General features: G+C 43.0%; 1 protein-coding gene across 1 annotated transcript; it reads left to right on the forward strand.

The window, feature by feature from the left end:
- The first annotated feature begins 166 nt into the window (after nt 1-166).
- On the forward strand, nt 167-27,559 carry LOC115151604 (protein FAM163A). The gene is made up of 3 exons (XM_029695674.1): nt 167-370; nt 26,725-26,839; nt 26,959-27,559. The coding sequence occupies exons 2-3, from the start codon at nt 26,747-26,749 to the stop codon at nt 27,352-27,354; spliced, it is 489 nt and encodes a 162-aa protein (XP_029551534.1). The 5' UTR covers nt 167-370; nt 26,725-26,746; the 3' UTR covers nt 27,355-27,559.

Genomic DNA, 27,559 nt, shown 5'->3' on the forward strand with positions numbered 1-27,559 from the left:
AAACAATAATTTGATGCGTATCGATTATTTGCTTTTCACAAGTTCGCGTGTGGGTATTTCTTCCATATATTTTTCGTGAGTAAACTAAATTATCGTGACGGTACCTATTTTTCACCGGATGATAGTGGTTATTCCTATACTCTGACCTCTATTGAACAGAGCCTACTATCCATCACCAAGACTGTTGCGTTCTTCCAGAGACACCACACCGTGCAGGCTGACAGTCCGCCGCAATCCGTAGCCTATCAAGTGCCCTCTTTTATTTTCGGCAATGCAATAATGTTTTGGGGTGCCTTTAACCGTGGTAAAACTGAAGAGCAATAACCCAAGTTGAGGAAACGAACAATGTAACACCCACAGTGCCCGACAGGTAAGTATAACCTTCGTTTTGTGATGTGGGCTCAATTATCGGACGACGCAAAATAGCCTACAACATTTTGACATATTCTATTCGTTCTGGAAAACCTTAAACATTCACATACTTGGTCAAATAAATCCAGACGTTCCATTCAGTTATGAGCGTATTGTTTATGGACAGATCTGTGGTAGCGTTTGTTTATTGTCTCTAGAATATAACAAAAATGATTCATGCAGCGATGTGGAGAAATGTGACTTTATAGTGTGCCACCTGGCAGGATCAAACATTATAGGCTAATGTGGCTCTCGAGTCTATTTCTGCACGTATTTGAACGTGAAATGTGCCTGTCATGGGTATCAGTAGTGGTCGATGGACCCGAGGCGATTAAAACCCACTAATTGTAGAATGTAGCTGAGAACAATATGAAACTCAAGGTGTAGGCTGCCATTTCAACCTATACCTCACATTCGACTTAAGTATTACTGTGAACTATGTTATGCTTAAATAACAGCTCTGACATGTATTCTTTCCCCCCAAAAAATCCCAAACATTGTTTTGTACTTCGGGGACACAGTGCTGCTTGCATGACTGTCATATTGAAGAGGATATCAGTTACACACACACACACACACACACACACACACACACACACACACACACACACACACACAGCCGAAATGAAGTGGTTATGCTGCAGGTCTGGATGTTGAGCCCACTGACCCATGCACACAGAGAGAGGAAAAAGACAACTCGATAAGGTCGCCTGTCCTCTCTCTGACTCTATCTCGCCATCTCCTCCTTATTCTTTCACCTTCAGCAGAGGCAATGCTGCAATGGACTGATTTCCCATGGGACTCTGCAGTGTTGTCCATATGTGGCTAACAGGATATGAGATCAGAAGATCACAGCTACAACATAGAGAGGATATGCCATGTCATACTGTAGGCTACTTACAGTGCAATCCCAGAGGCTTCTGTTGACGGAGCTGATAGGCCATGTCTTGAGGTTTATTTTCATTTTTTTAACCATCTTTTACGGCACAATGCATCACTGAGCTTTTTCACTAGGTACCAACCAGTGTTTAGAAGTGCAGGCAATAACTTGATGATACAGTATTTATCCATGTAGAAACTCTGACATTAGAAATGTGGTGAGGCAGTGAGTAATTAGATCTTAATTACGATCATTTTTTGAAATTGAGAATAAGGTTATTGTACTAAATAAAATCACTGCACTACTCTCCTCTCCACCTTCATTACATAAGCATTCCTTGTTCTAAAAGTTCAATATCTCTCATGTTGAAATATCTCTGGCATTTTAACTTCTGAGATCCAAGTGATGATTAAGAATACTTATACAACTGGTTGTTATGATCCTGGATGCTGATTGGACGAGCAGCGTTCCAAGCCGTGCTCTATTGGCCGTCACAGACACACCTATGCCTGCTAACAGTTCCATCTGAAAAGTATTACTGCGCCTCCATGAGAATATCATGTTCATATAGCTGTCCGAATCATCTCCTGCATTTATCTCAATTTGCCTATTATTTCCCCTTGCTTCCAGTCTAGTATTTAGTTTGGTACAGCATGGGGTTAATATAAGCCTCGCTGTTTGCCTGTCCGACCTCGGAAAACAATGTTTCACTTTTGAATTTCGAGTTCTTTAGCACACCCAGGAGAAACGTCCGCTATCGCGTCGGACCGAACAACACCATTTACCTGTGACTGTATTCACGATACAGTACTTCCTCTTGTGCCTTATTGCTTACATTCAGCACTTTAAGTGAGGTGAGAGTGCAGTCGGGTTAAAACGTCTCATTTACCAGAGGATGATAGTCAAATATCTCAGGAGAAGACTTCATTGACCACTAAAGTAGCTACTGTAGCTGAACTAATAGCACTGATATGCATCCCCTTCATACATGAAACCAAACGGTAGAACATACTCTATTAGTTGCTCCTCTGGTTTGTAAATGTTATGAACTATTTTCAGCTATATTTTCCCCAAGAAAAGTTACAGAATATATACTTGATGATATTCCCTTCAGGATTGGTATCTCCCATAGCCCGCCCTAGAGAAGGAAGCACTCTCTCGCCTTTCCTTTTGGTCAACTTTTCGAACCACCTGACGTTGCCATAGATGTATTCCCTTGGAGAACAGGCGGAGATGAATGCTTTTCAAGGGAGATTGAATACCTTGGCAAAACTACTCCGTGATAAAAAAAAAACATCATTGCTGGATTGATATTTCAAATATTGAAAAGCCAAGGTTTTATAATTGCAGGATCTGTAACGGTTGTCGTCAGATTTAGACCAAAATGCAGCAGGGAAATGTGCACTCATCTTCTTTATTATATTCAGACAAGAAGGAGAACCAAAAGAAACCACACCGACTACTCACATGCTGGTAAGGCACAAGGCTATACACAGAACAATCTCCCACAAAGTACTCAACAAACACATACCTATATATATAGGACTCTCAATCAGAGGCAACTAGAAAACACCTGCCTCCAATTGAGAGTCCAACCCCAATTAACAAAACATAGAAATACAAAAGACTAGACAGAACATAGAAATACACTAACATAGAACAGTGCCCAAAACCCCCCGGAATACATAAATCAAATACCCTACTAAACAAACCACCACCCCAAACCACATAAAACAAATACCCTCTGCCACGTCCTGACCAAACTACAATAACAAATAACCCCTACTACTGGTCAGGACGTGACAGGATCCTGGTGTTTCCAAGTGCAAAGTTAGAGATGGATCTATCAAAAGATGAATGTCATTAACTAACAATGAGTGAGAGACCTCCCGGGCTGAGTAGGAGCATTCAAAGCCCAAAGACCATGATGAAACCACAGGGTTTCTTCATCAGTTTTAATGTAATTGGACAAAGAGTAACAATCCACTGTATTAGCTGGACGGCTGCTTGAAGGCCAGAGGCGAACGAAAAGAGAGTATAATTGGAGATCAGTTCTGCTCTGTCTATCCAAACATCCAAACATTGACACGACATGCAAAGCGCACTTAAGATTTGCACCCGTCTCTATAAGATGTAAAGCATATAGAATATTTAACGATCAATCAAACATGGATGTTGTAGTTCTTCCGCATTCGGGGTAAGGATGTAGATTTTATCCGTGTGAAACGACTTTGTGGGTTTTTCTTTTTATGTTTGCACAGCAGCTTTTCGGGTTGGTGAAAGCACCATGCTGCTCTGCCGAGTGCTCAGGGAGATCTGCAGTATGAGTAGAGCAGCAGAGCATTGAAACACTGCCAAGGTGAATGAAGACTGTCAGGCCAGAGTTGGAGGCAGAGCTGGGGGCAGATCCCTGGCACAGCACCTCACCAGGACCTGCCTCGCTCTTGGAACACTACTACTGTACTTGGGAATTGTTATTTTCTGCTAAAATCCCTCTTGCAGGGTGTTTTTCTAGGGTGACTCATCAGCTACACTCTCTGGTGTTGTTGCTGTTGTTACTCCAGAACAAGGAAATCTTCTCAGAAACACAGTTCAGTTGTCCTTAGCTGATGTCAAACGTGCAACCCGCTGCTTTCCTCATAGCTGGTGTGTTCTGAGAATTTGACTGCAGAATAGCTGCCATGTGTTCACCCAGGTAGGTGCTTGGCTATACATTGGTAGGAGAAGAGTAGGGGTGAGTTACCCTAGTGTTGTTAAAAGTGATTTGAGAAAGCCTGGTAAAGAGCTGTGTCAATGCAATCCCCCGAATGATCCATCTGTACCAACTGTCCAGGCATTTAGTATGGTTGTAATGTACTAACTTTGATTTAACCTTTATTTTAACAGGGAGTCATACTGAGACCAAGGTCTCTTTCACAGATGAGCCCTGCATTTACATCAATATACACTATACACATCAGCATACAATATACACATCAGTATACACTATACACATCAGTATACACTATACACATCAATATACACTATACACATCAGTATACACTATACACATCAGTATACACTATACACATCAGTATACACATCAATATACACTATACACATCAGTATACACTATACACATCAGTATACACTATACACATCAGTATACACTATATACATCAGTATACACTATACACATCAGCATACAATATACACATCAGTATACACTATACACATCAGTATACACTATACACATCAATATACACTATACACATCAATATACACTATACACATCAGTATACACTATACACATCAGTATACACTATACACATCAGTATACACTATATACATCAGTATACACTATACACATCAGCATACAATATACACATCAGTATACACTATACACATCAATATACACTATACACATCAATATACACTATACACATCAATATACACTATACACATCAGTATACACTATACACATCAGTATACACTATATACATCAGTATACACTATACACATCAGTATACACTATACACATCAGTATACACTATATACATCAATATACACTATACACATCAGTATACACTATACACATCAGTATACACTATATACATCAGTATACACTATACACATCAGTATACACTATACACATCAGTATACACTATACACATCAGTATACACTATACACATCAGTATACACATCAATATACACTATACACATCAATATACACTATACACATCAATATACACTATATACATCAGTATACACTATACACATCAATATACACTATACACATCAGTATACACTATACACATCAATATATACTATACACATCAATATACACTATACACATCAGTATACACTATACACATCAGTATACACGTCAATACATGAAAAGCAAAACACAGTCATAGAAATCAAACACATTCTTCAGTAAAAAGGTACTAAACCAGCCTTTTGAAATGCCCTACAGCAGGGCTTCCCAAACTCGGTCCTGGCCCCAAATTCACGATGAATAATATCTGTTCATTTTAGCAAAACCAGCAACATGCTAGCTAAGTCGTAGTTCACTCGTACTGCTGTTTACACAGTCAAGCTTCAAGTGCATGCCGATTTAGCTAGGCGCTGATTTAGCTAACTAAAGTACTTTGTGTGGAGAACATTTCTGCCAGCCAGGGTGTGCCCTATAAGCATTCCCATCTCATGGAGGCTCTTTGAGTTAAACCCTTGAACCAGTTTTCCTCTGGGGGCTCTTTGAGTTAAACCCTCTAACCAGTTCTCCTCTGGGGGCTCTTTGAGTTAAACCCTCTAACCAGTTCTCCTCTGGGGGCTCTTTGAGTTAAACCCGCAGACCAGTTTTCCTCTGGGGGCTCTTTGAGTTAAACCTTCTAACCAGTTCTCCTCTGGGGGCTCTTTGAGTTAAACCCTCTAACCAGTTCTCCTCTGGGGGCTCTTTGAGTTAAACCCGCAGACCAGTTCTCCTCTGGGGGCTCTTTGAGTTAAACCCTCTAACCAGTTCTCCTCTGGGGGCTCTTTGAGTTAAACCCGCAGACCAGTTTTCCTCTGGGGGCTCTTTGAGTTAAACCCTCTAACCAGTTCTCCTCTGGGGGCTCTTTGAGTTAAACCCTCTAACCAGTTCTCCTCTGGGGGCTCTTTGAGTTAAACCCGCAGACCAGTTCTTCTCTGGGGGCTCTTTGAGTTAAGCCCGCAGACCAGTTCTCCTCTGGGGGCTCTTTGAGTTAAACCCTTGAACCAGTTCTTCTCTGGGGGCTCTTTGAGTTAAACCTGCAGACCAGTTCTCCCCTGGGGGCTCTTTGAATAACCAAATGTGAATGAGGATGCTCTCAGGCGTGTGCTGAATAAGGTCTGAGCGCTGCTGTACTGCCTAGGCTGGGCTAGGCCAAACACCCGAAGCTGTCTGCTCGGCCAGTCGGCTGTCCTTGGGGTGAGACAGACAGACGGACGGACGGACGGACGGACGGACAGACAGACAGACAGACAGACATTACCATAACATTACCATAACATGGTCTGAGAATACCAACAGAATATTTCCATTGACTATTACAGTGACAATAGAATCCATTTGAATACCAGTAGACCCCCAGAAAACATGTAACGGCATAGTATGACCTGAATATCTGATGGTCTCTACATTGACATTGACTTAAGAGTTTTGAAGAATGTTAAAAGAAGAGGTAGAGTCTTGAAGAGAGTGTTGAAGAGGTAGAGTCTTGAAGACTGTGTTGAAGAGGAAGAATCTTGGAGAGTGTTGAAGAGGTAGAGTCTTGAAGAGAGTGTTGAAGAGGTAGAGTCTTGAAGAGAGTGTTGGAGCGGTAGAGTCTTGAAGAGAGTGTTGAAGAGGTAGAGTCTTGAAGAGAGTGTTGGAGCGGTAGAGTCTTGAAGAGAGTGTTGAAGAGGTAGAGTCTTGAAGAGAGTGTTGAAGAGGTAGGATCTTGAAGAGAGTGTTGAAGAGGAAGTCTTGAAAAGTGTGTTGAAGCGGTAGAGTCTTGAAGAGAGTGTTGAAGAGGATGTCTTGAAGAGTGTGTTGAAGAGGTAGAGTTTGAAGAGAGTGTTGGAGCGGTAGAGTCTTGAAGAGAGTGTTGAAGAGGTAGAGTCTTGAAGAGAGTGTTGAAGAGGTAGAGTCTTGAAGAGAGTGTTGGAGCGGTAGAGTCTTGAAGAGAGTGTTGAAGAGGTAGAGTCTTGAAGAGAGTGTTGAAGAGGTAGGATCTTGAAGAGAGTGTTGAAGAGGAAGTCTTGAAAAGTGTGTTGAAGCGGTAGAGTCTTGAAGAGAGTGTTGAAGAGGATGTCTTGAAGAATGTGTTGAAGAGGTAGAGTTTGAAGAGAGTGTTGGAGCGGTAGAGTCTTGAAGAGAGTGTTGAAGAGGTAGAGTCTTGAAGAGAGTGTTGAAGAGGAAGTGAGTAGTGTGTGTGTGAGGATGTGGAGCTAAACGGAACAGAGAGCATAGACCAAAACATTCTGAGTGACCCCACACTACAGTTTTCCTTCTATCTGCAATCGATTGAATCCAATCCAGAGTCTGTGAAGAGCTGAGCAGAGCAGGAGTGTACAGAGCTGGAACAGATATGACCAGAAATCTGTACAGATTATGGGGGGGCAAAGAGTAGAACTCAGGAGGAGCAGGCTAGCATACAGCAGGCAGGGGTCAAGATTAGAGCCCAACTAAACTGAATGAAGTGTAGTAGAGTATAGAATAGCTTTACAGCGAGGTGTAGAGCGTTCATTCATCTGTCTGGAGTGCCCTGTCGGCACATACAGCCTCAGCTGGAGATGGAAATGGTCGGGGAGCGGGATGGAGATGGAGACGGACGCTCTCTCTTTCTCCACACACACTGAGGAACCCTGGGATGGTGGAGGACCATATATAATACATCTCAGTAATCTATAAAGGAAAGTCATCATTGATCCAATGCTTTTATCAAGGGTGGAGGGAAAATAGTGAATTCCATGCTGCACCTAAATGACCAGGAGAAAATCAAGTAATTGAAGCAAAATGTTACATTTTGGCCAATGGCTATCCATAACTGTCTGTCCTTTGCCCCTCTACCTTTCTTTGTGGTTAGCTGTCCATAGCCAAATATTGCTTGGCTCTGTTAATGTATCAGATGGGGTTTTGCAAGTCCTGTCTTTAAACAGAAATAACCAGAAGCAACCTATACAGCTTCCAGGGCTGCTGCCTGTGTACTGGTGGTAAAATGGAATCCCTGGTTTACTGTAGATGGCTCCCCTTCAGGCAAATACATATTTGATTGAGTTGTCAACAAACATTAAACCAAACCTTATCTGGGTTAAAATGAGAAAGATGACGATTTTGTTCAAAAAGTAAGTTGTTATAACAAGGAAACAATGTTCTTCTGCCAGGTAGGCTCATTATAAGACAACATAAAATATGAGTCTGCTCTTCCACATGCAATAGAATCAACCCTTCTTAATTTAGTCTGAGGCTCTCTCCCTCTCTGTTCTCTATCCAGCCAAACATACTGTAACACAAACAAGTTAGAGCCTACTGTAGCTCTGGATAACAGAATGACACAAATTACATTAACTCTCTGACCATGAATCCCATTTGAGTTGTGCTTTTTGTGCAAGATAGCAAGCCCAGGCATCCCATACAGTGGCAAGGCTTCCACAATATAATGTGTTCCCTGATAGCAAGCCCAGGCATCCCATACAGTGGCAAGGCTTCCACAATATAATGTGTTCCCTGATAGCAAGCCCAGGCACCCCATACAGCGGCAAGGCTTCCACAATATAATGTGTTCCCTGATAGCAAGCCCAGGCATCCCATACAGTGGCAAGGCTTCCACAATATAATGTGCTCCCTGATAGCAAGCCCAGGCACCCCATACAGCGGTAAGGCTTGGAGGCTTCCACAATATAATGTGCTCCCTGATAGCAAGCCCAGGCACCCCATACAGCGGCAAGGCTTGGAGGCTTCCACAATATAATGGGCTCCCTGATAGCAAGCCCAGGCATCCCATACAGTGGCAAGGCTTCCACAATATAATGTGTTCCCTGATAGCAAGCCCAGGCACCCCATACAGTGGCAAGGCTTGGAGGCTTCCACAATATAATGTGCTCCCTGTGCCCACTTTGAGATTTAGGGGGATGCCACATGGGTAAGTGGATTTTAGTTTGGCTCTGAAAAATGAAGCTGTTAGTAACATGCTCCAGTCAGCTGTTTGAAGTAAAATTGGAACAACCAAGGTCTATAGGAAGATGTGATCTCTGTTGATTAGAATGGATTTGTAATTAAGACATTATAACCCAGAGATGGAGGCCAAGGTTTCTTTGATTGTGTCATCCCACTAATGGTTGAACATCGATTGAAGAATAGTATGCAGAGAATTAAGTAGTTCCATGGTTATTACAGTTCTAAAGGTTTTACATTCATTCTACGTTTTAGTAGCGTCAGCTGCTTTGGATTGGATGACTGGTACATTCTTAGAAAAAAGTATTCCAAAAGGGTTCTGTGGCTGTCCCCATTGGAGAACACTTTTTGATTCCAGGTAGAACTCTTTTTGATTACATGTAGGTTCTAGAGAGAGCGAGAGAGACAGACAGACGGACACAGGGTTGTTGTGTGTCTGTGTGTGTGTGTCTGTGTGTGTGTGTGTGTGTGTGTGTGTCTGTGTGAGGGAGAGAGAGAGAGAGAGAGAGAGAGAGAGAGAGCGAGAGAGAGAGAGAGAGAGAGCACTACAGCATAATTGAGTATCAGCTCACAGATGCCCTTCTCCCTAGAGGCCTGAAGGAAGGTAGGGCTCCAATCACTGGTGTGGCAGTCAGGCACATGTAATTCCTAGGAGATGAATGCTGTACCCTCCTCGTCACTCTGTCACCACACACCATACTGATGACATAGTGGCGGCCAGATTACAGCACAGATGTGCTCAGTGCTTGTGGCTTAGCTACACTGTTCTTACCCGGGGTATCATTTGAATTTCCATGCATTTGGACGATAAAGTATTGTACGTACCGCATAGATGGCTAGAGAAAACACTGGTTGGCTGGGCAGTTTAGTTTAGGACTGTCTCGATCAATCATCTGTAAAAATGCCCAAGGTTCTCTTCTTCTCATACTCTCATGTAGAGAAGGATAGACATGCCTTATGGATATATGGATATGTGCTCAAGCAGCAGAGGCAGAGAGGGGTAGTTCCTGCCGCAGAATGACAAAATCGCCCTCTAGTGACCTCATGGGTGGAATGTTATTAACATTCAAATCAAATCAAATTTATTTATATAGCCCTTCGTATATCAGCTGAAATCTCCAAGTGCTGTACAGAAACCCAGCCTAAAACCCCAAACAGCAAGCAATGCATGTGAAAGAAGCACGGTGGCTAGGAAAAACTCCCTAGGAAAAACTCCCTAGAAAGGCCAAAAACCTAGGAAGAAACCTAGAGAGGAACCAGGCTATGAGGGGTGGCCAGTCCTCTTCTGGCTGTGCCGGGTGGATATTATAACAGAACATGGTCAAGATGTTAAAATGTTCATAAATGACCAGCATGGTCAAATAATAATAATCAGAGTAGTTGTCGAGGGTGCAACAAGCACGTCCGGTGAACAGGTCAGGGTTCCGTAGCCGCAGGCAGAACAGTTGAAACTGGAGCAGCAGCATGGCCAGGTGGACTGGGGATAGCAAGGAGTCATCATGCCAGGTAGTCCCGAGGCATGGTCCTAGGGCTCAGGTCCTCCGAGAGAAAGAAAGAAACAGAGAATTAGAGAGAGCATATTTAAATTCACACAGGACACCGGATAAGACAAGAGAATACTCCAGATGTAACAGACTGACCCTAGCCCCCCGACACATAAACTACTGCAGCATAAATACTGGAGGCTGAGACAGGAGGGATCAGAAGACACTGTGGCCCCATCCGATGATACCCCGGACAGGGCCAAACAGGCAGGATATAACCCCACCCACTTTGCCAAAGCACAGCCCCCACACCACTAGAGGGATGTCTACAACCACCAACTTACCGTCCGAAGACAAGGCCGAGTATAGCCCACAAAGACATTCTCATGATTGTATAATTAATAAAGATAATTTTTTTTAAACCTCAGAAAATCTGATGTTTCTATGTCAAACAGTTTTGTTATATTTCAGTGATGTACACTGAACAAAAATATAAACTCAACATGTGAGGTGTTGGTCACATGTTTCATGAGCTGAAATAAAAGATTGCAGAAATTTTCCATACGCACAAAAAGCTTATTTCTCTCAAATGTTGTGCACATATTTGTTTACATCCCTGTTAGTGAGCATTTCTCCTTGACCAAGATAATCCATCCACCTGACGGGTGTGGCATATGAAGAAGCTGATTAAACAGCATGATCATTACACAGGTGGACCTTGTGCTGGGGACAGTAAAAGGCCACTCTAAAATGTGCAGTTTTGTTACACATTACAATGCCACGGATGTCTCAAGTTTTGAGGGAGCGTACAATTGGCATGCTGACAGCAGGAATGTCCACCAGAGCTGTTGCCAGAGAATTGAATGTTCCTTTCTTTACCATAAGCCGCCTCCAATGTTGTTTTAGAGAATTTGGCAGTATATCCAACTGGCCTCACAACCCCAGGCCACGTGTATGGCATTGTGTGGGCGAGTGGTTTGCTGATGTGAACATGGTGAACAGAGTGCCTCATGGTGGCGGTGGGGCTATGGTATGGGTAGACATAAGCTACGGACAACAAACACAATTTCATTTTGTCGATGGCAATTTGAATGCACAGAGATACCTTGACAAGATCCTGAGGCCCATTGTTGTGCCATTCATCCGCCGCCATCACCTCATGTTTCATCATGACAACATGATCCATGTCGCAAGGATCTGTATACAATTCCTGGAAGCTGAAAATGTCCCAGTTCTTCCAGGGCCTGCATACTCACCAGACATGTCATCCATTGAGCATGTTTGGGATGCTCTGGATTGAAGTGTACAACAGCGCGTTCCAGTTCCCCGACAATATCCAGCAACTTCGCAGAGCCATTGAAGAGGAGTGGGACAACATTCCACAGGCCACAATCAACAGCCTGATCAACTCTATGCGATGGAGGTGTGTCACACTGCATGAGGCAAATGGTGGTCACACCAGATCCATGCTCTTTCCTTTTTTACATTTTTGACCAACAGATGCATATCAGATTAGGGCCTAATGAATTTATTTCAATTGACGGATTTCTTTCTAACTGTAACTCAGTAAAATCTTTGAAATTGTTGCATGTTGTGTTTATATTTTTCTTTCAGTGTATATAAAGTGTAATATTGGAATGCAAACTCAAAATGGAATACATTTCAACTCTATATCTGACATGGTACCATGTGTGTGAGGTGCATACTGTTGTTTGAAAGTAGATGTGTTTAAGACTACCAAGAAGCACTCTGTGTGACCCTGATGTAGCCCACTGAGGTGAAAGGTTATCCACAGGTTAAAGTTAGAACTTTGACCCCTACTCATCGAAACTTTCTGAAAACATCCTACCTCTACTTTTAGACCATAGTGTTAATGACTAAATCATTGGTAGGAGCCTGCTTGGTGAAGTGATACACCTCCAGCTTGCAATGGTTGAAAATACTCTCATATTGCAAGCTGTTGGCTTTGGACACTCATAATATGTGATAATATATGCCAAGACGGCAACGTTGAATTCCACCTTCAGAAGACGTGACGCTGTGTGAGGGGCTGCTGATGACATCCTAGTGAAAAAGGATTTAGTCTATGCCGGTACCCAGTGTATCCGACACATGGGCTCTGCATATGGTAATGTGATTGCATGTGTAATTGCATGTCCATGACCACGGCACTGTTTGGGGATAATGCTCAGTGACAGTGTAACATCGCTAGGCCTATGTGGATGTGATGTCATGTGTGAATGTGATCTGGAAGTGGTGCTTGGAATACATACCCCTGTCTTGTGACAGGTTTGTGTGTTATGAATGTGATTATCATTTATAAAATATAGCGCCTTTCACTAGGTCTTCAAGAGCTCTTATCGTTTTATAGGGGAAACTCACTCCATCCACCATCAATGTGTAGGCCTAATACTTTGGCATGAATTGCTGAATGTAAAAAGATGGCTTACTGTGCATCCAAAATGGCACCCTATTCCCTACATAGTGCACTATATAGGAAATAGGGTACAATTTGGGTAACGTCAGTGTCTTATCCAATTAAATGATTCCCTCTCTCTCCTCACTCTCTTCTCTCTCTCTAATCCTTTAATTAATTAACAATGGCATAAAATAAACTGGATCAACTGAAGTGGATAGTTGGCTTGGGAGAGGACAGTTAGTCTCTACTAAATTGCAGTTGTCTCTATTAGTCTGTACTGCAGATGTTCTCTATTAGTCTCTACTGCAGATGTTCTCTATTAGTCTCTACTGCAGATGTTCTCTATTAGTCTGTACTGCAGATGGTCTCTATTCGTCTCTACTGCAGATGTTCTCTATTAGTATCTACTGCAGATGTTCTCTATTAGTCTGTACTGCAGATGTTCTCTATTAGTCTGTACTGCAGATGTTCTCTATTAGTCTCTACTGCAGATGGTCTCTATTAGTCTCTACTGCAGATGGTCTCTATTAGTCTCTACTGCAGATGGTCTCTATTCGTCTCTACTGCAGATGGTCTCTATTAGTCTGTACTGCAGATGTTCTCTATTAGTCTCTACTGCAGATGGTCTCTATTAGTCTCTACTGCAGATGATCTCTATTCGTCTGTACTGCAGATGGCCTCTATTAGTCTCTACTGCAGATGGTCTCTATTCATCTCTACTGCAGATGGTCTCTATTCATCTCTACTGCAGATGGTCTCTATTAGTCTGTACTGCAGATGGTCTCTATTAGTCTCTACTGCAGATGTTCTCTATTAGTCTCTACTGCAGATGGTCTCTATTAGTCTGTACTGCAGATGTTCTCTATTAGTCTACTGCAGATGGTCTTTATTAGTCTCTACTGCAGATGGTCTCTATTAGTCTATACGGCAGATGGTCTTTATTAGTCTACTGCAGATGGTCTATATTAGTCTCTACTGCAGACGGTCTCTATTAGTCTCTACTGCAGATGGTCTCTATTAGTCTACTGCAGATGGTCTCTATTAGTCTACTGCAGATGGTCTCTATTAGTCTACTGCAGATGGTCACTATTAGTCTATACTGCAGTTCTATTGCTGTTCCTGTTAATTATAGAATTACATATATACCTTATTTATAGGATCATTGTGGTGTCAACAGTCTAAAGCACTGAATGTCATGTGAACGACAGTGAAGAACTGGAGGAAAAAGGAGACAGCAAGGGAGTGAGAAGGGCTGGATGAAGAAACAACAGGTTAATAGGATGAGAGATGCAGTGAGAAGGGCTGGATGTAGAAACAACAGGTTAATAGGATGAGAGATGCAGTGAGAAGGGCTGGATGTAGAAACAACAGGTTCATGGGATGAGAGATGCAGTGAGAAGGGCTGGATGTAGAAACAACAGGTTAATAGGATGAGAGATGCAGTGAGATGGGCTGGATGAAGAAACAACAGGTTAATAGGATGAGAGATGCAGTGAGAAGGGCTGGATGTAGAAACAACAGGTTAATAGGATGAGAGATGCAGTGAGAAGGGCTGGATGTAGAAACAACAGGTTAATAGGATGAGAGATGCAGTGAGATGGGCTGGATGAAGAAACAACAGGTTAATAGGATGAGAGATGCAGTGAGAAGGGCTGGATGTAGAAACAACAGGTTAATAGGATGAGAGATGCAGTGAGAAGGGCTGGATGTAGAAACAACAGGTTAATAGGATGAGAGATGCAGTGAGAAGGGCTGGATGTAGAAACAACAGGTTAATAGGATGAGAGATGCAGTGAGAAGGGCTGGATGTAGAAACAACAGGTTAATAGGATGAGAGATGCAGTGAGAAGGGCTGGATGTAGAAACAACAGGTTAATAGGATGAGAGATGCAGTGAGATGGGCTGGATGTAGAAACAACAGGTTAATAGGATGAGAGATGCAGTGAGAAGGGCTGGATGTAGAAACAACAGGTTAATAGGATGAGAGATGCAGTGAGAAGGGCTGGATGTAGAAACAACAGGTTAATAGGATGAGAGATGCAGTGAGAAGGGCTGGATGTAGAAACAACAGGTTAATAGGATGAGAGATGGAGGTGAAGAGGTTGATGAGACGCTAGATTAGAGGAGTGTGTGTGTGTGTGAACCTTTGTGCATGAGCATGTGTGAGTCAATAATGTGTGTTAGTGTGTGTGTGTGTGTGTGTGTGTATGAAAGGCTGTTTTAGGAAGCTAGGCTTGGTCAGGGTCGAGGAAACATCTCCCCAGTGTCATGGCAACAAAAATGTGTGCGCGTCAGCTCATCGATCGGCACACTCATAATGGTGATAGAGGGAGAATGATGAAGAGCTGTGTTGACAGGGACCAACCTACAGTCACACACACATATACACGCGCACACACACACACACACACACTGTCTTGTACAGCTAACCTTGTGGGGACACAATTCAGTCCCATTTAAAATCCTATTTTCCCTAACCCCTAACCCTAAACCTAACCCTAACCCTAACTGGTACTCTTACCCTAACCCTAACCTTAACCCTAACCCTAACCTTAACGTAACCCTATCTCCTAACCCTAACCCTAAAACTAACCCTAGCTCCTAATCCTAACCCTAAACCTAATTCTAACCCTCACACTATTTCTAACCTTAACCCTAAACCCCCTAGAAATAGCATTTGACCTTGTGGGGACCAACAAAATGTCCCCAGTTGGTCAAATGTTTGTTTGTTTACTTCTGGTCCCCACACACTGCATCCTCCAGAACCGAATTTCAGAGCCCTTTTCATCTTAGATTGTTGACATAAAATGGCATGAGCATTCTTCGATCTTACGTAATTCTGCAAATCTGAGGATATTTGGAACTGCTTACGTAAAGTCCTTACAATGGGCCCTTCCAGAAAAGTGTCCCCAAATGTACTTGGTCCATTGACAGAGACAGTGCGACTTGGTGCGACAGCCTGTTCGTGTATTGCAGTCTTATCAGTGTTTGGGCTCTTCAGGCTGTGTTAGCCGGTTTGAAGGCTGCAATGGGCCATGGTATTGTTTCTCTAATCTGGGCCCAGCGGTGGTGTGTGCGAGTGGCTCATCCAGCTCTCTCTCTCTCTCCCTCCCTCTTTCTGTATTATGTGTGTGTTTGTGAGAGAGAGAGAGAGAGAGAGAAATTGAGACAATGTTTATGTGTGTGTGTGTGCACGTTCACATGTGTAGAATCTCTAACAGGAGCCCATGTCCCATGAAATACATGGTGAAATAGCCAGGATTAGATCTCTGCAAATATTGAAATGACATAACAAATGAAAGGGATTGTTCCATACTGATGGAATGGTTCCATACTGATGGAATGGTTCCATACTGATGGAATGGTTCCATACTGATGGAATGGTTCCATACTGATAGGATGGTTCCATACTGATGGAATGGTTCCATACTGATGGAATGGTTACATACTGATGGAATGGTTCCATACTGACGGAATGGTTCCATACTGATGGAATGGTTCCATACTGATGGAATGGTTCCATACTGATGGAATGGTTCCATACTGATGGAATGGTTCCATACTGATGGAATTGTTACATACTGATGGAATGGTTCCATACTGATGGAATGGTTCCATACTGATGGGGATGGTTCCATACTGTTGGGATGGTTCCATACTGATGCAATGGTTCCATACTGATAGGATGGTTCCATACTGATGGAATTGTTACATACTGATGGAATGGTTACATACTGATGGAATGGTTCCATACTGATGGATGGTTCCATACTGATGGGATGGTTCCATACTGATGCAATGGTTCCATACTGATAGGATGGTTCCATACTGATGGAATGGTTACATACTGATGGAATGGTTACATACTGATGGAATGGTTCCATACTGATGGAATGGTTCCATACTGATAGGATGGTTCCATACTGATGGAATGGTTCCATACTGATGGGATGGTTCCATACTGATGGGATGGTTCCATACTGATGGAATGGTTCCATACTGATGGAATGGTTCCATACTGACGGAATGGTTCCATACTGACGGGATGGTTCCATACTGATGGAATGGTTCCATACTGATGGAATGGTTCCATACTGATGGGGATGGTTCCATACAGACGGGATGGTTCCATACTGATGGAATGGTTCCATACTGATGGGATGGTTCCATACTGATGGGGATGGTTCCATACTGATGGGATGGTTCCATACTGATGGAATGGTTCCATACTGATGGAATGGTTCCATACTGATGGGGATGGTTCCATACTGACGGGATGGTTCCATACTGATGGGATGGTTCCATACTGATGGATGGTTCCATACTGATGGGATGGTTCCATACTGATGGAATGGTTACATACTGATGGAATGGTTCCATACTGATGGATGGTTCCATACTGATGGGATGGTTCCATACTGACGGGATGGTTCCATACTGACGGGATGGTTCCATACTGATGGAATGGTTCCATACTGACGGGATGGTTCCATACTGACGGGATGGTTCCATACTGATGGGATGGTTACATACTGACGGGATGGTTCCATACTGATGGAATGGTTCCATACTGACGGGATGGTTCCATACTGACGGGATGGTTCCATACTGATGGGATGGTTACATACTGACGGGATGGTTCCATACTGATGGAATGGTTCCATACTGACGGGATGGTTCCATACTGACGGGATGGTTCCATACTGATGGGACGGTAAATTGCTTAGTGCTGGGAGATGGTCTGGTGTGTTCTGTGTGTGTCTCCATACCTGTCTCCTTCATCCACACATATTGCGGTTGTGTAGCAATAACCTTGGCCCGTATTCATAAAGAGTCTCAGAGTAGAAGTGCTGATCTAGGAACAGGTTGATCCTGTCTATTCATTATAATCTAAAAATAAAACTGATTCTAGTTAAGCACTACTACTCTGTGACGCTTTCTGAATACAGGCTCTGGTGTTACAGTCAAAAAACTATGTTTCAATAGTACTTAGACGAGGAAATTAGATTATCACTACACTCTTAGAAAAAAGGTTTCTGCAGCTGTCCCCTTCGGAGAACCCTTTTTGGTTTCATGTAGAACCCTTTGTAGTTCCAGGTAGAACTCTTTTGGGTTCTATGTAGAGCTCTCCGTGGAAAGGGTTCTACATTGAACCAAAAAGGGTTCTACGTGGAACCAGAAGTGTTCTACATGGAACCAAAGCAGAACCAATTTTGGTATAGCACTTTTTTTTCTAAGTGTGTACCACTGATTTCAAAGGAACTTACGAAGTAATATGACAGCATGCATGAAAGCTAACTAAAAGCAGAGTGATTATCTTGATTTAATCAAGTTATTATGTGGAGGAGGCTTTTTGAAAAGATTGCCAACATCAATTTTTACTTCAATTGGCCAACTATTAGACAGGCATAGTTGTGTGCCAAAAAAAGATGTTACATCACGGTCTGAGCAAGTCATTGCCCACAGCTGGAAAGATGCAGGTGGACAAAAACAGACATCACTGGTCACTTCCTGTCCGTGCTTCTGACAGGAAGCGGTGGTGCCCTGTGGAGCCTAGGACCCCTGCTGTGGTGGCGCAGCGTCCACCTGCTGCCGTCTGATTATATCTCATTAGACTGACTCCACTAATCCAATCTGCCCTGCTGCTCAAACTAAATTCTGTCTGGTTGACTGGGGGCCCACACTTCCTCTATCAGCGCACATGTCACACATGCACGCACACACACACACACACACACACACACACACACACACACACACACACACACACACACACACATACACACACACACACACACACACACACACACACACACACACACACACACACACACACACACACACACACACACACGTGCACACATACACATTCACACACACATATACACACATATACACACACACACACACACACACTTTCACACTCACCACATATGCTGCTGCTGCAGTCTATTATCTGTCCTGTTGTCTGGTCACTTTACCACTACCTATATGTATATAGCTACCTAAATTACCCCGCACATCGAGTCGGTACTGGTACTCCCTGAATACAGTGCCTTCGGAAAGTATTCAGACCCCTTGATTTTTTCCACATTTTGTTACGTTACAGCCTTATTCTAAAATGTATTAAACATTTTTTTCCCAGCAATCTACATACAATACCCCATAATGACAAAGCAATTATTTACATAAGTATTCAGACCCTTTGCTATGAGACTCAAAATTGAGGTCAGGTGCATCCTGTTTCCATTGATCATTCTTGAGATGTTTCTACAACTTGATTGGAGTCCACCTGTGGTAAATGCAATTGATTTGACATGATTTGGAAAGGCACACACCTGAGCTAAAACCAAGCCATGAGGTCAAAGGAATTATCGGTAGAGCTCTGAGATAGGATTGTGTCGAGGCACAGATTGTCACGTCATAAAGATGGGACCAAGACGCAGCGGGAATGTGTATGCTCATCTTCTGATTTATAAAAGAAAACGAAACAAAACACTTGAACAAAAAAAAACTACGACGAGAAACAGTCCTGTGAGGCACACAGCTACACACAGATGGAACAACTACCCACAAAAACCCATGAAAAAACACCCCTACTAAATAGGACCTTCAATTAGAGGCAACGAGAAACAGCTGCCTCCAATTGAAGGTCAAACCAATAAACTAAGCATAGAAATAGATAAACTAGACACATACATAGAAATAGACTAACATAGAACATTGCCCAACAAACACTGAAACACATTAAACAAACACCCCCTGCCACGTCCTGACCAAACTACAATAACAAATAACCTCTTTACTGGTCAGGACGTGACACAGATCTGGGGAAGGGTACAAAAAAAAAGTTTGCTGCATTGAAGGTCCCCAAGAACACAGTGCCCTCCATCTGTCACGTCCTGTCCAGTAAAAGGGGTTATTTGTTATTGTAGTTTGGTCAGGACGTGGCAGGGGTGTGTTTGTTTAGTGTGTTTCGGGGTTTTTGGTTTATGTTTTATGTTTTCTATTTCTATGTGGGTTTTCTAGTTTGTCTATTTCTATGTTAGTTTTCAGTGTTCATTTCTTTAATAAATCAAGAAGATGTTTCACATACCCGCTGCAGTTTGGTCCGATCATTACGACGCTTATGACACCATCATTCTTAAATGGAAGAAGTTTGGAACCACCAAGACTCTTCCTATAGCTGAACAATAGTAGAAGAAAGGTCTTGGTCAGGGAGGTGACCAAGAACCCGATGGTCACTCTGACAGAGCTCCAGAGTTCCTCTGTGGAGATGGGAGAACCTTCCAGAAAGACAACAACCTCTGCAGCACTCTACCAATCAAGCCTTTATGGTAGGAAGCCACTCCTCAGTAAAAGGCATATGACAGCCCGCTTGGAGTTTGCCAAAAGGCAACTAAAGACTCTTAGACCATGAGAAACAAGAATCTCTGGTCTGATCAATCCAAGATATAACTCTTTGGCCTGAATGCCAACCGTCACGTCTGGAGGAAACCTATCACCATGCCTACGGTTAAGCATAGTGGTGGCAGCATTATGCTGTGGGGATGTTTTTCAGCAGCAGGGACTGGAAGACTATTCAGGATCGAGGCAAAGATGAACGGAGCAAATTACAGAGAGATATTTGGTGAAAATCTGCTCCAGACCGCTCAGGACCTCAGACTGGGGTGAAGGTTCACCTTCCAACAGGACAACAACCCTAAGCACACAGCCAAGACAACACAGGAGTGGCTTTGGGACAAGTCTCTGAATGTCCTTAAGTGGCCCAGCCAGAGCTTGGACTTGAACCTGATCGAACATCTCTGGAGAGACCTGAAAATTGCTGTGCAGCAACGCTCCCCATCCAAGCTGACAGAGCTTGAGAGGATCTGCAAAGAAGAATGGGAGAAACTCCCCAAATACAGGTGTGCCAAGCTTGGAGCATCATACCCAAGAAGACTCAATGCTGTCATCGCTGGCAAAGGTGCTTCAACAAAGTACTGAGTAAAGAGTCTGAACACTGTATCGCCATGTTATTTTTTACTTGTTATTGTTATTCGTTAGTCAGTGTGTATTTACTCCACTGTGTATTTACTCCACTGTGTATTTATTCCACTGTGTATTTATTCCACTGTGTATTTACTCCACTGTGTATTTACTCCACTGTGTATTTACTCCACTGTGTATTTACTCCACTGTGTATTTACTCCACTGTGTATTTATTCCACTGTGTATGTATTCCACTGTGTATTTATTCCACTGTGTATTTATTCCACTGTGTATTTATTCCACTGTGTATTTACTCCACTGTGTATTTACTCCTCATGTCACTATTTCTATTTGTTGGTAAAGGACCTGTAAATAAGCATTTCACTGTTAGTCTACACCTGTTGTCTACAAAGCATGTGACAAATAAAATTTGGTTTAGTTAAATTGTTTTTGTGTGTCTGTGTGTCTTGGTCTTTGACTGACTATGTGTCTGCATGCCTGGCTGAGCACTTGGTTTTGAGTGTGTGTCAGCTTGCAGTGTCAGTCAGAGTGTGTGTCAACTTGCAGTGTGTCAGTCAGAGTGTGTGCCAGTTTGCAGTGTGATCTATGTTAGCCCATGTGGCGGACAGTCTATATACGGCTATGGTGTGTGAATGTGTGTGTGTCAACAATGGACAGCCAAGATGGTGTGTACACATGTTTCTATGCACAGTATTTTAGCCTATACCTAACTATACACTATAGTTGGCATCTGCCTGTCTGTCTGTCAGTATGACCGAAGAGTTCAATCTGACATCACCTGGATAGGTTGATCCCTTGATTCCTAGGCATATCTCAGCTCCTTATCCCTCTGATTAAAAGTCAGTGCTGTGAAACACACCACTGATAGCAGAGAGACTGACCACTAAATCACTTTTAAAGACCATCTATTTGTTTTAGTATTCTAAGACAGTCCATGATTCTGTAGTACAGGGGTTCCCAACCTTTTATCCCCAGGGACCCTTTTTTCACTTTAGATTTATTTTACAATTATAATTGCTTATTGAGATTATTAAATACAACACCAGCTTGATTTTGTTTCATTTGAGGGACCTACAAATGTTTGTTTTGAAGCTCATTTTTTGCAATTCTAAGTAGTGTTATTCCGCTACCAAATATGTTTTATTACGATAATGTATATTAACCAGTGGCAAATTTAGCTTGTAAATCTTGGTAGGGCAAACTCAAAAAAAAAGGTTGATGCATGCTAGCAAAGCCACTACACAACACAACACTAAACAATACATTAATTGGACTATAACGGTGACAAACGGTGCCCACAAACTGTTAGAGCCTAGACAACGCTGTCCCAACACCTTACCACTGTTACAGCTGGCTACCAGCGTAGCCTTGTCTGGCAGCGAAACAGTTCATTCAGCCTAATTTACTGCCTTTTAAAAAAACATAGCTGATATGGGTGACTTGCTTAAACAAATGTGGTTTCTACTGACAATTGAGATGTTCAAACTATGGCATTAGGGGACCACGAGCGGATAAGAGGCAATACGTAATTTAGGTTAAGACAATGAGCGAGCTAGGACGGACGTAGTCGATATAACTATTTGTTCAGCACTTTTGAAATGTACAGCGACAGAACATGGGCCGTTCTTACAGTATTCTCCCTGTACACCAAGTCAGAACTGTAGGATAAATAAAGGGTTCATATAAGCGGACATGGAAAGCTCTTACAATATTCGATGATGACATTTCTCTAAAACAGGCTATAGGCTACATGTGCACCACCAAGTCAGAACAATAGTTTAAGTTATGAGGGGAAAAGGGACCAAATTACTAGGGTGAGGCACATGGGCTACTAACAGCTTACTACACAACATACACTTAGTATTACTTTCTTAGCTACAGTATACATATCTCCCTGTCATATTACATAATTCATGCAGCAGCATACAAGACATTCTTGGACTCACCTTGTTGTGCTGTGTTCACTTGAACAGGAAGGTGGCGCAGCGGTCCTTCGTGGGAAAGTTTTGTCATCAAACTTTGTCATCAAAGTCTGGCATTCTCTGGATTTATGGTGCTTTCAAGACAACTAGGAACTTGGAAAAAAAACAAGGTCAAATCATGACGTTGGTGATCTTCACTGTCGGAGCTCTAGAAAGAGGCCTGAGTTCCCGACTTGGAATTCCGAGTTGGATGACCATTCAAAACGTATTTTTTTTTCATAGTTCCCAGTTGTCTTGAACTCACTGAAGTCTGAGATTTCCCAGTTCCGAGTTTCCAGTTGTTTTGAAAGCGACAGAAGTCATGGTGGATTGATTGACAGCATGGCCAATGTTGAGTATTTATCCTTTTAAGCTTGGAAAAGAGACCCTTAAACCCACACTTGGTAACACACATCTACTCCACTGAATAGCAGGCTAGGGATTGCTTTGCAATGTTTGCACTTAGCCACTGATTCCTTCCAAACCATGGCACTTAGCCACTGATTCCTTCCACTCATTGTTGAATTTGCGATTTCCAACTTGTTGTGTAATGTTTATGTCCAATGTCTGTTGAGCACCGATACATTTTATCTATAATTTCTCTTCATTATTTCTCTTCATATGACAAGGATTTAAAAGGATTTGCCAGTAGATTGTCTATTTGATTCATGATGATGACTGCTAGCTAAGATTTTGGAAGTAGGATGTTGATCAGTCCAATCAAAGCTACTGTACATATAACGTGATTTGACATAATTTTATCTGTGGCCAATGACCTTGAGCCTTCTTGATGGGTACTTCCAATGTAACTCTATGGCAGCACCCAAGGGGCTTGAATTTTCGAGCTCTCCCCATAGATTTTGCAGTGACGTAGTGTCCCCATGAGTGACAGAACACTGAGCCAATCACGGCGCAACTAGAGAACATTACTAGAGAACATTACCAACCCCTACGCTCCGTATTTTCCGCTGGCTGCCCCACCAAAACAGAAAGCATTGAACTAGGCTGAAACACCTGCAATTTGGAGCTGCCTAACCCAAGAAAGCAAAAAAGAGACCATGTTTGTATGCGGCTTTATTATTATTCTAATTTTTTTTTTACATTGTTTGCAAATTGATATGTGACATGTATTAATGCCAAAGTAACATGCAAAACAGACATGTTAGCTAAACAGGTGGGGCTCAATGACAAGTCGCCACTGAAATGAAACCTCAATTTATTTATACATTTTCTATTTTACAGAAAGTGATAAGATCAGTTGATAGCGACAGGGTCACACATTATACAACTTATACAATTTATTTGCCTCCTCTACTTTAAAAGGTCATAGGTCAGCTTCTGAATGTCGTAGAGACAAACCAAAGATATTCTGGCATTTTACAGCTTGTTTCTAGCCTACACGTTGTTTTAGATCGGTATAAACGATTGCAAATAAAATAAAAAAAAAATAAAAAAAATCTGATCAAGGAAGGTCCCACGCTGTAAACCACTGCTATAATACACACTGCATGGCTTCTGAGACGTTGACCTGATGTCTGAAAGTCTACCTTGGTGTGTTTCTCTCTCTGTGTGTGTGTGTGTCTGTGTCTGTGTGTGTGTGTGTGTGTGTGTGTGTGTGTGTGTGTGTGTGTGTGTGTGTGTGTGTGTGTGTGTGTGTGTGTGTGTGTGTGTGTGTGTGTGTGTGTGTGTGTGTGTCTGTGTGTGTGTGTGTGTGTGTGTGTGTGTGTGTGTGTGTGTGTGTGAAAGAGAGAGAGTAGATTTGTAGATTTGTTTAAGACTACCAAGAAACACCCTGTTTGACCCTGATTTAGCCCACTGCAGTAAAATATATGAATAACTCCCTTAATAAATCCCTTAATAACTAATAACTATTTGATGAAGAGGTTCTTGTTCACCACCATATTGTGATATAAATAGAATGTATTGTTTGGACTTGACTTGATGTAGCCCAGGTTACAGTATAGTGGTGGATGAATAATGACAGCATATGGCACAGCTACAGTGAGAGCTCATTTGAATGGTAATTGGCTGAATTTGTCCAGATAATTCCAGTCTGGATACATCTAAGGAACATACAGTAGAGCAATGTACTTGGTCTGAATCATCTTCAGGGTACACGTGCATGCACTTGCACTTTCAAAGAGTGTAGTGACGTCTGTACAACGTCATCCTGGATGTGAACTATTGTTTTTGTTTTCCAGACATGACCAGCACACTGATGTCTTTTTTCCTCTCTGACCAGTTTGTAAATTTGCAGCCCCATCTTGTGGCAAGGATTTGTACTTCAAGATAACTAATATTTCTTTTTTCTTTTAAAATTTTCTTCAAGATAACTTATAAGGAAGTGTAGCCAGGAAACAGTAACATGGAGATTTAAATAAAAAATATATGATTATATTATTAGATGATATATGAAAGATAGTTTTTCCTAGCCATAGTGCTTCTACATCATTTCCTAGCAATAGTACTTCTACATCTTTTCCTAGACATAGTACTTCTACATCTACATTGCTTGCTGTTTGGGGTTTTAGGCTGGGTTTCTTTATAAATAAATTTGATTGATTGATTGATGATATGAAATGATATTGGATTCTTTATTTCTTGCTGTGTTAAACAGGGCTTAGTTTGGTTTGGTCTCGAGACGACGACACTGTGTATCTGTCCATCTGTCCATCATCATCTCCTCCCACCCTGGGGTTTCCTCTCCTGCCCTGGGGTTTCCTCTCCCGCCCTGGGGTTTCCTCTCCCGCCCTGGGGTTTCCTCTCCCGCCCTGGGGTTTCCTCTCCCGCCCTGGGGTTCTTCTCCCGCCCTGGGGTTTCCTCTCCTGCCCTGGGGTTTCCTCTTCCGCCCTGGTGTTTCCTCTCCTGCCCTGGGGTTACCTCTCCTGCCCTGGGGTTTCCTCTTCCGCCCTGGGATTTCCTCTTCCACCCTGGGGTTTCCTCTCCTGCCCTGGGGTTTCCTCTCCTGCCCTGGGGTTTCCTCTCCTGCCCTGGGTTTTCTTCTCCTGCCCTGGGGTTTCCTCTTCCGCCCTGGGGTTTCCTCTCCTGCCCTGGGGTTACCTCTCCTGCCCTGGGGTTTCCTCTTCCGCCCTGGGATTTCCTCTTCCACCCTGGGGTTTCCTCTCCTGCCCTGGGGTTTCCTCTCCTGCCCTGGGGTTTCCTCTCCTGCCCTGGGGTTTCCTCTCCTACCCTCAAAACAATCTTCTGATGTGAGTACAGAACACAGGGGCCGATCTGTCATCGAGTCTTAGCCCCCCCCCCCCCCCTCATTCTCTTATCAAATGAGATGCCATTGAGAATACAAATGTCCTGGCCCAATAAAAACCGAACAAGTAATAAAATGAAATAGTAGTAAGAGAGGAGGACAGCTCCACTGTTACAGAAGGCTACTGTACATTACAATTTAAGAGCAGGCATATTGCAGTATACTAATCATTGACATTGTCTGAGATCATTATACTGCCCATGATCTTCTCTCTTACAGGTTTTATTGCACACTTTGCTGAACGTGAGTTTCACTTTCTTCCCTAGAACAGGGTTTTTCAATTCTGGTCCTGGGGACCCAAATTTGTTTTTGCCCTAGCACTCACACACCTGATTCAAATCAAAGGCTTGATGAGGAGATGATTAGTTGAATGAAGTGTGCTAGGGCAAAAACAAAAATGCGCCCCCCAGGACCAGGATAGAGAAACACTGCCATAGAACAATATATTCATGTTTTATGGTATTCAGTTCGTCTGGATCGTCTGGGTCATGTTCTGAATGAAATGGGAAGGTACTATCTGAACATGTACCATTAAAACCCACATTCTCGTTTTTCGTTACAAAACATTTTGCTACATTGTGTCCTACTGAACATGACACAGATTTCTGTTGGTCCAGTGGCCATCTGTGATGATTATGCCACTTCCTGTGCTTTCAGAGTTTGATGGAGAGCTGGTCGGATGACAGCTGGAACTGTTGTCATAACCGGAGGAATTCTCGCCACGGTGATACTCTTGTGTATCATAGCAGTGCTCTGTTACTGTAGACTCCAGGTAGGTGTGTGTGTGAGAGAGAGATATTAAGCCTCAGAATTACTACAGTCTCTGTTCACTTATTTACTGTCCCAACATCCCTCTCGCCGTCTCCCTCCCTCTCCCCCTCTGCCTTTCAGTATTACTGCTGTAAGAAGAATGGGTCAGAAGGGGACACCAGCTCCGTCACGCAGCCCCACTTTGCCTGCAACGCATGCAGTGCTCCCGGGGTGGACGGGACGGCCGTCACTCCCCTCTCCCTCTCCCCGGAACTCCCTGCCTCCCACGCCACGGGCCCCCCCCGTAACTACTGCCCCACCTGTTCGCCCTACGAATCACCCTTCTATATCCGAACCACCGATGAGATGCACAACGGCGGCGAGCGCATCACCTACATGCCCACGCACTATGAGAACCCAGCGCTGGCTCTCGCCCTGCCCTCCCTGCATGGCTCCCTGCTGAGTACCAGCCAGCATCGCAGCAACCCAGCACCGGACTTCTACACCAACACTCGTGCTATAAGTACAGACGTGTGACCCACTTCCGATGTCCTGTTGGCTCAGTTGGTTGGAGCGTGGTGTTTTCTACTGCAGGGTTGTGAGCTCAATCCCTGCATAGGCCACGCACTGTACACAGAATATTTGTTCATTATTGCTTTGGATAAAAGAGACTGGTAAATGACTATGTTTTTATGAGGGTAGTCTCTGGTAGCCACTGTGTCTCTCTGCTGACAACTAAAAA

The sequence above is a fragment of the Salmo trutta genome, chromosome 17, assembly GCF_901001165.1.
Source record: "Salmo trutta chromosome 17, fSalTru1.1, whole genome shotgun sequence".
Taxonomy (NCBI): Eukaryota; Metazoa; Chordata; class Actinopteri; order Salmoniformes; family Salmonidae; genus Salmo; species Salmo trutta.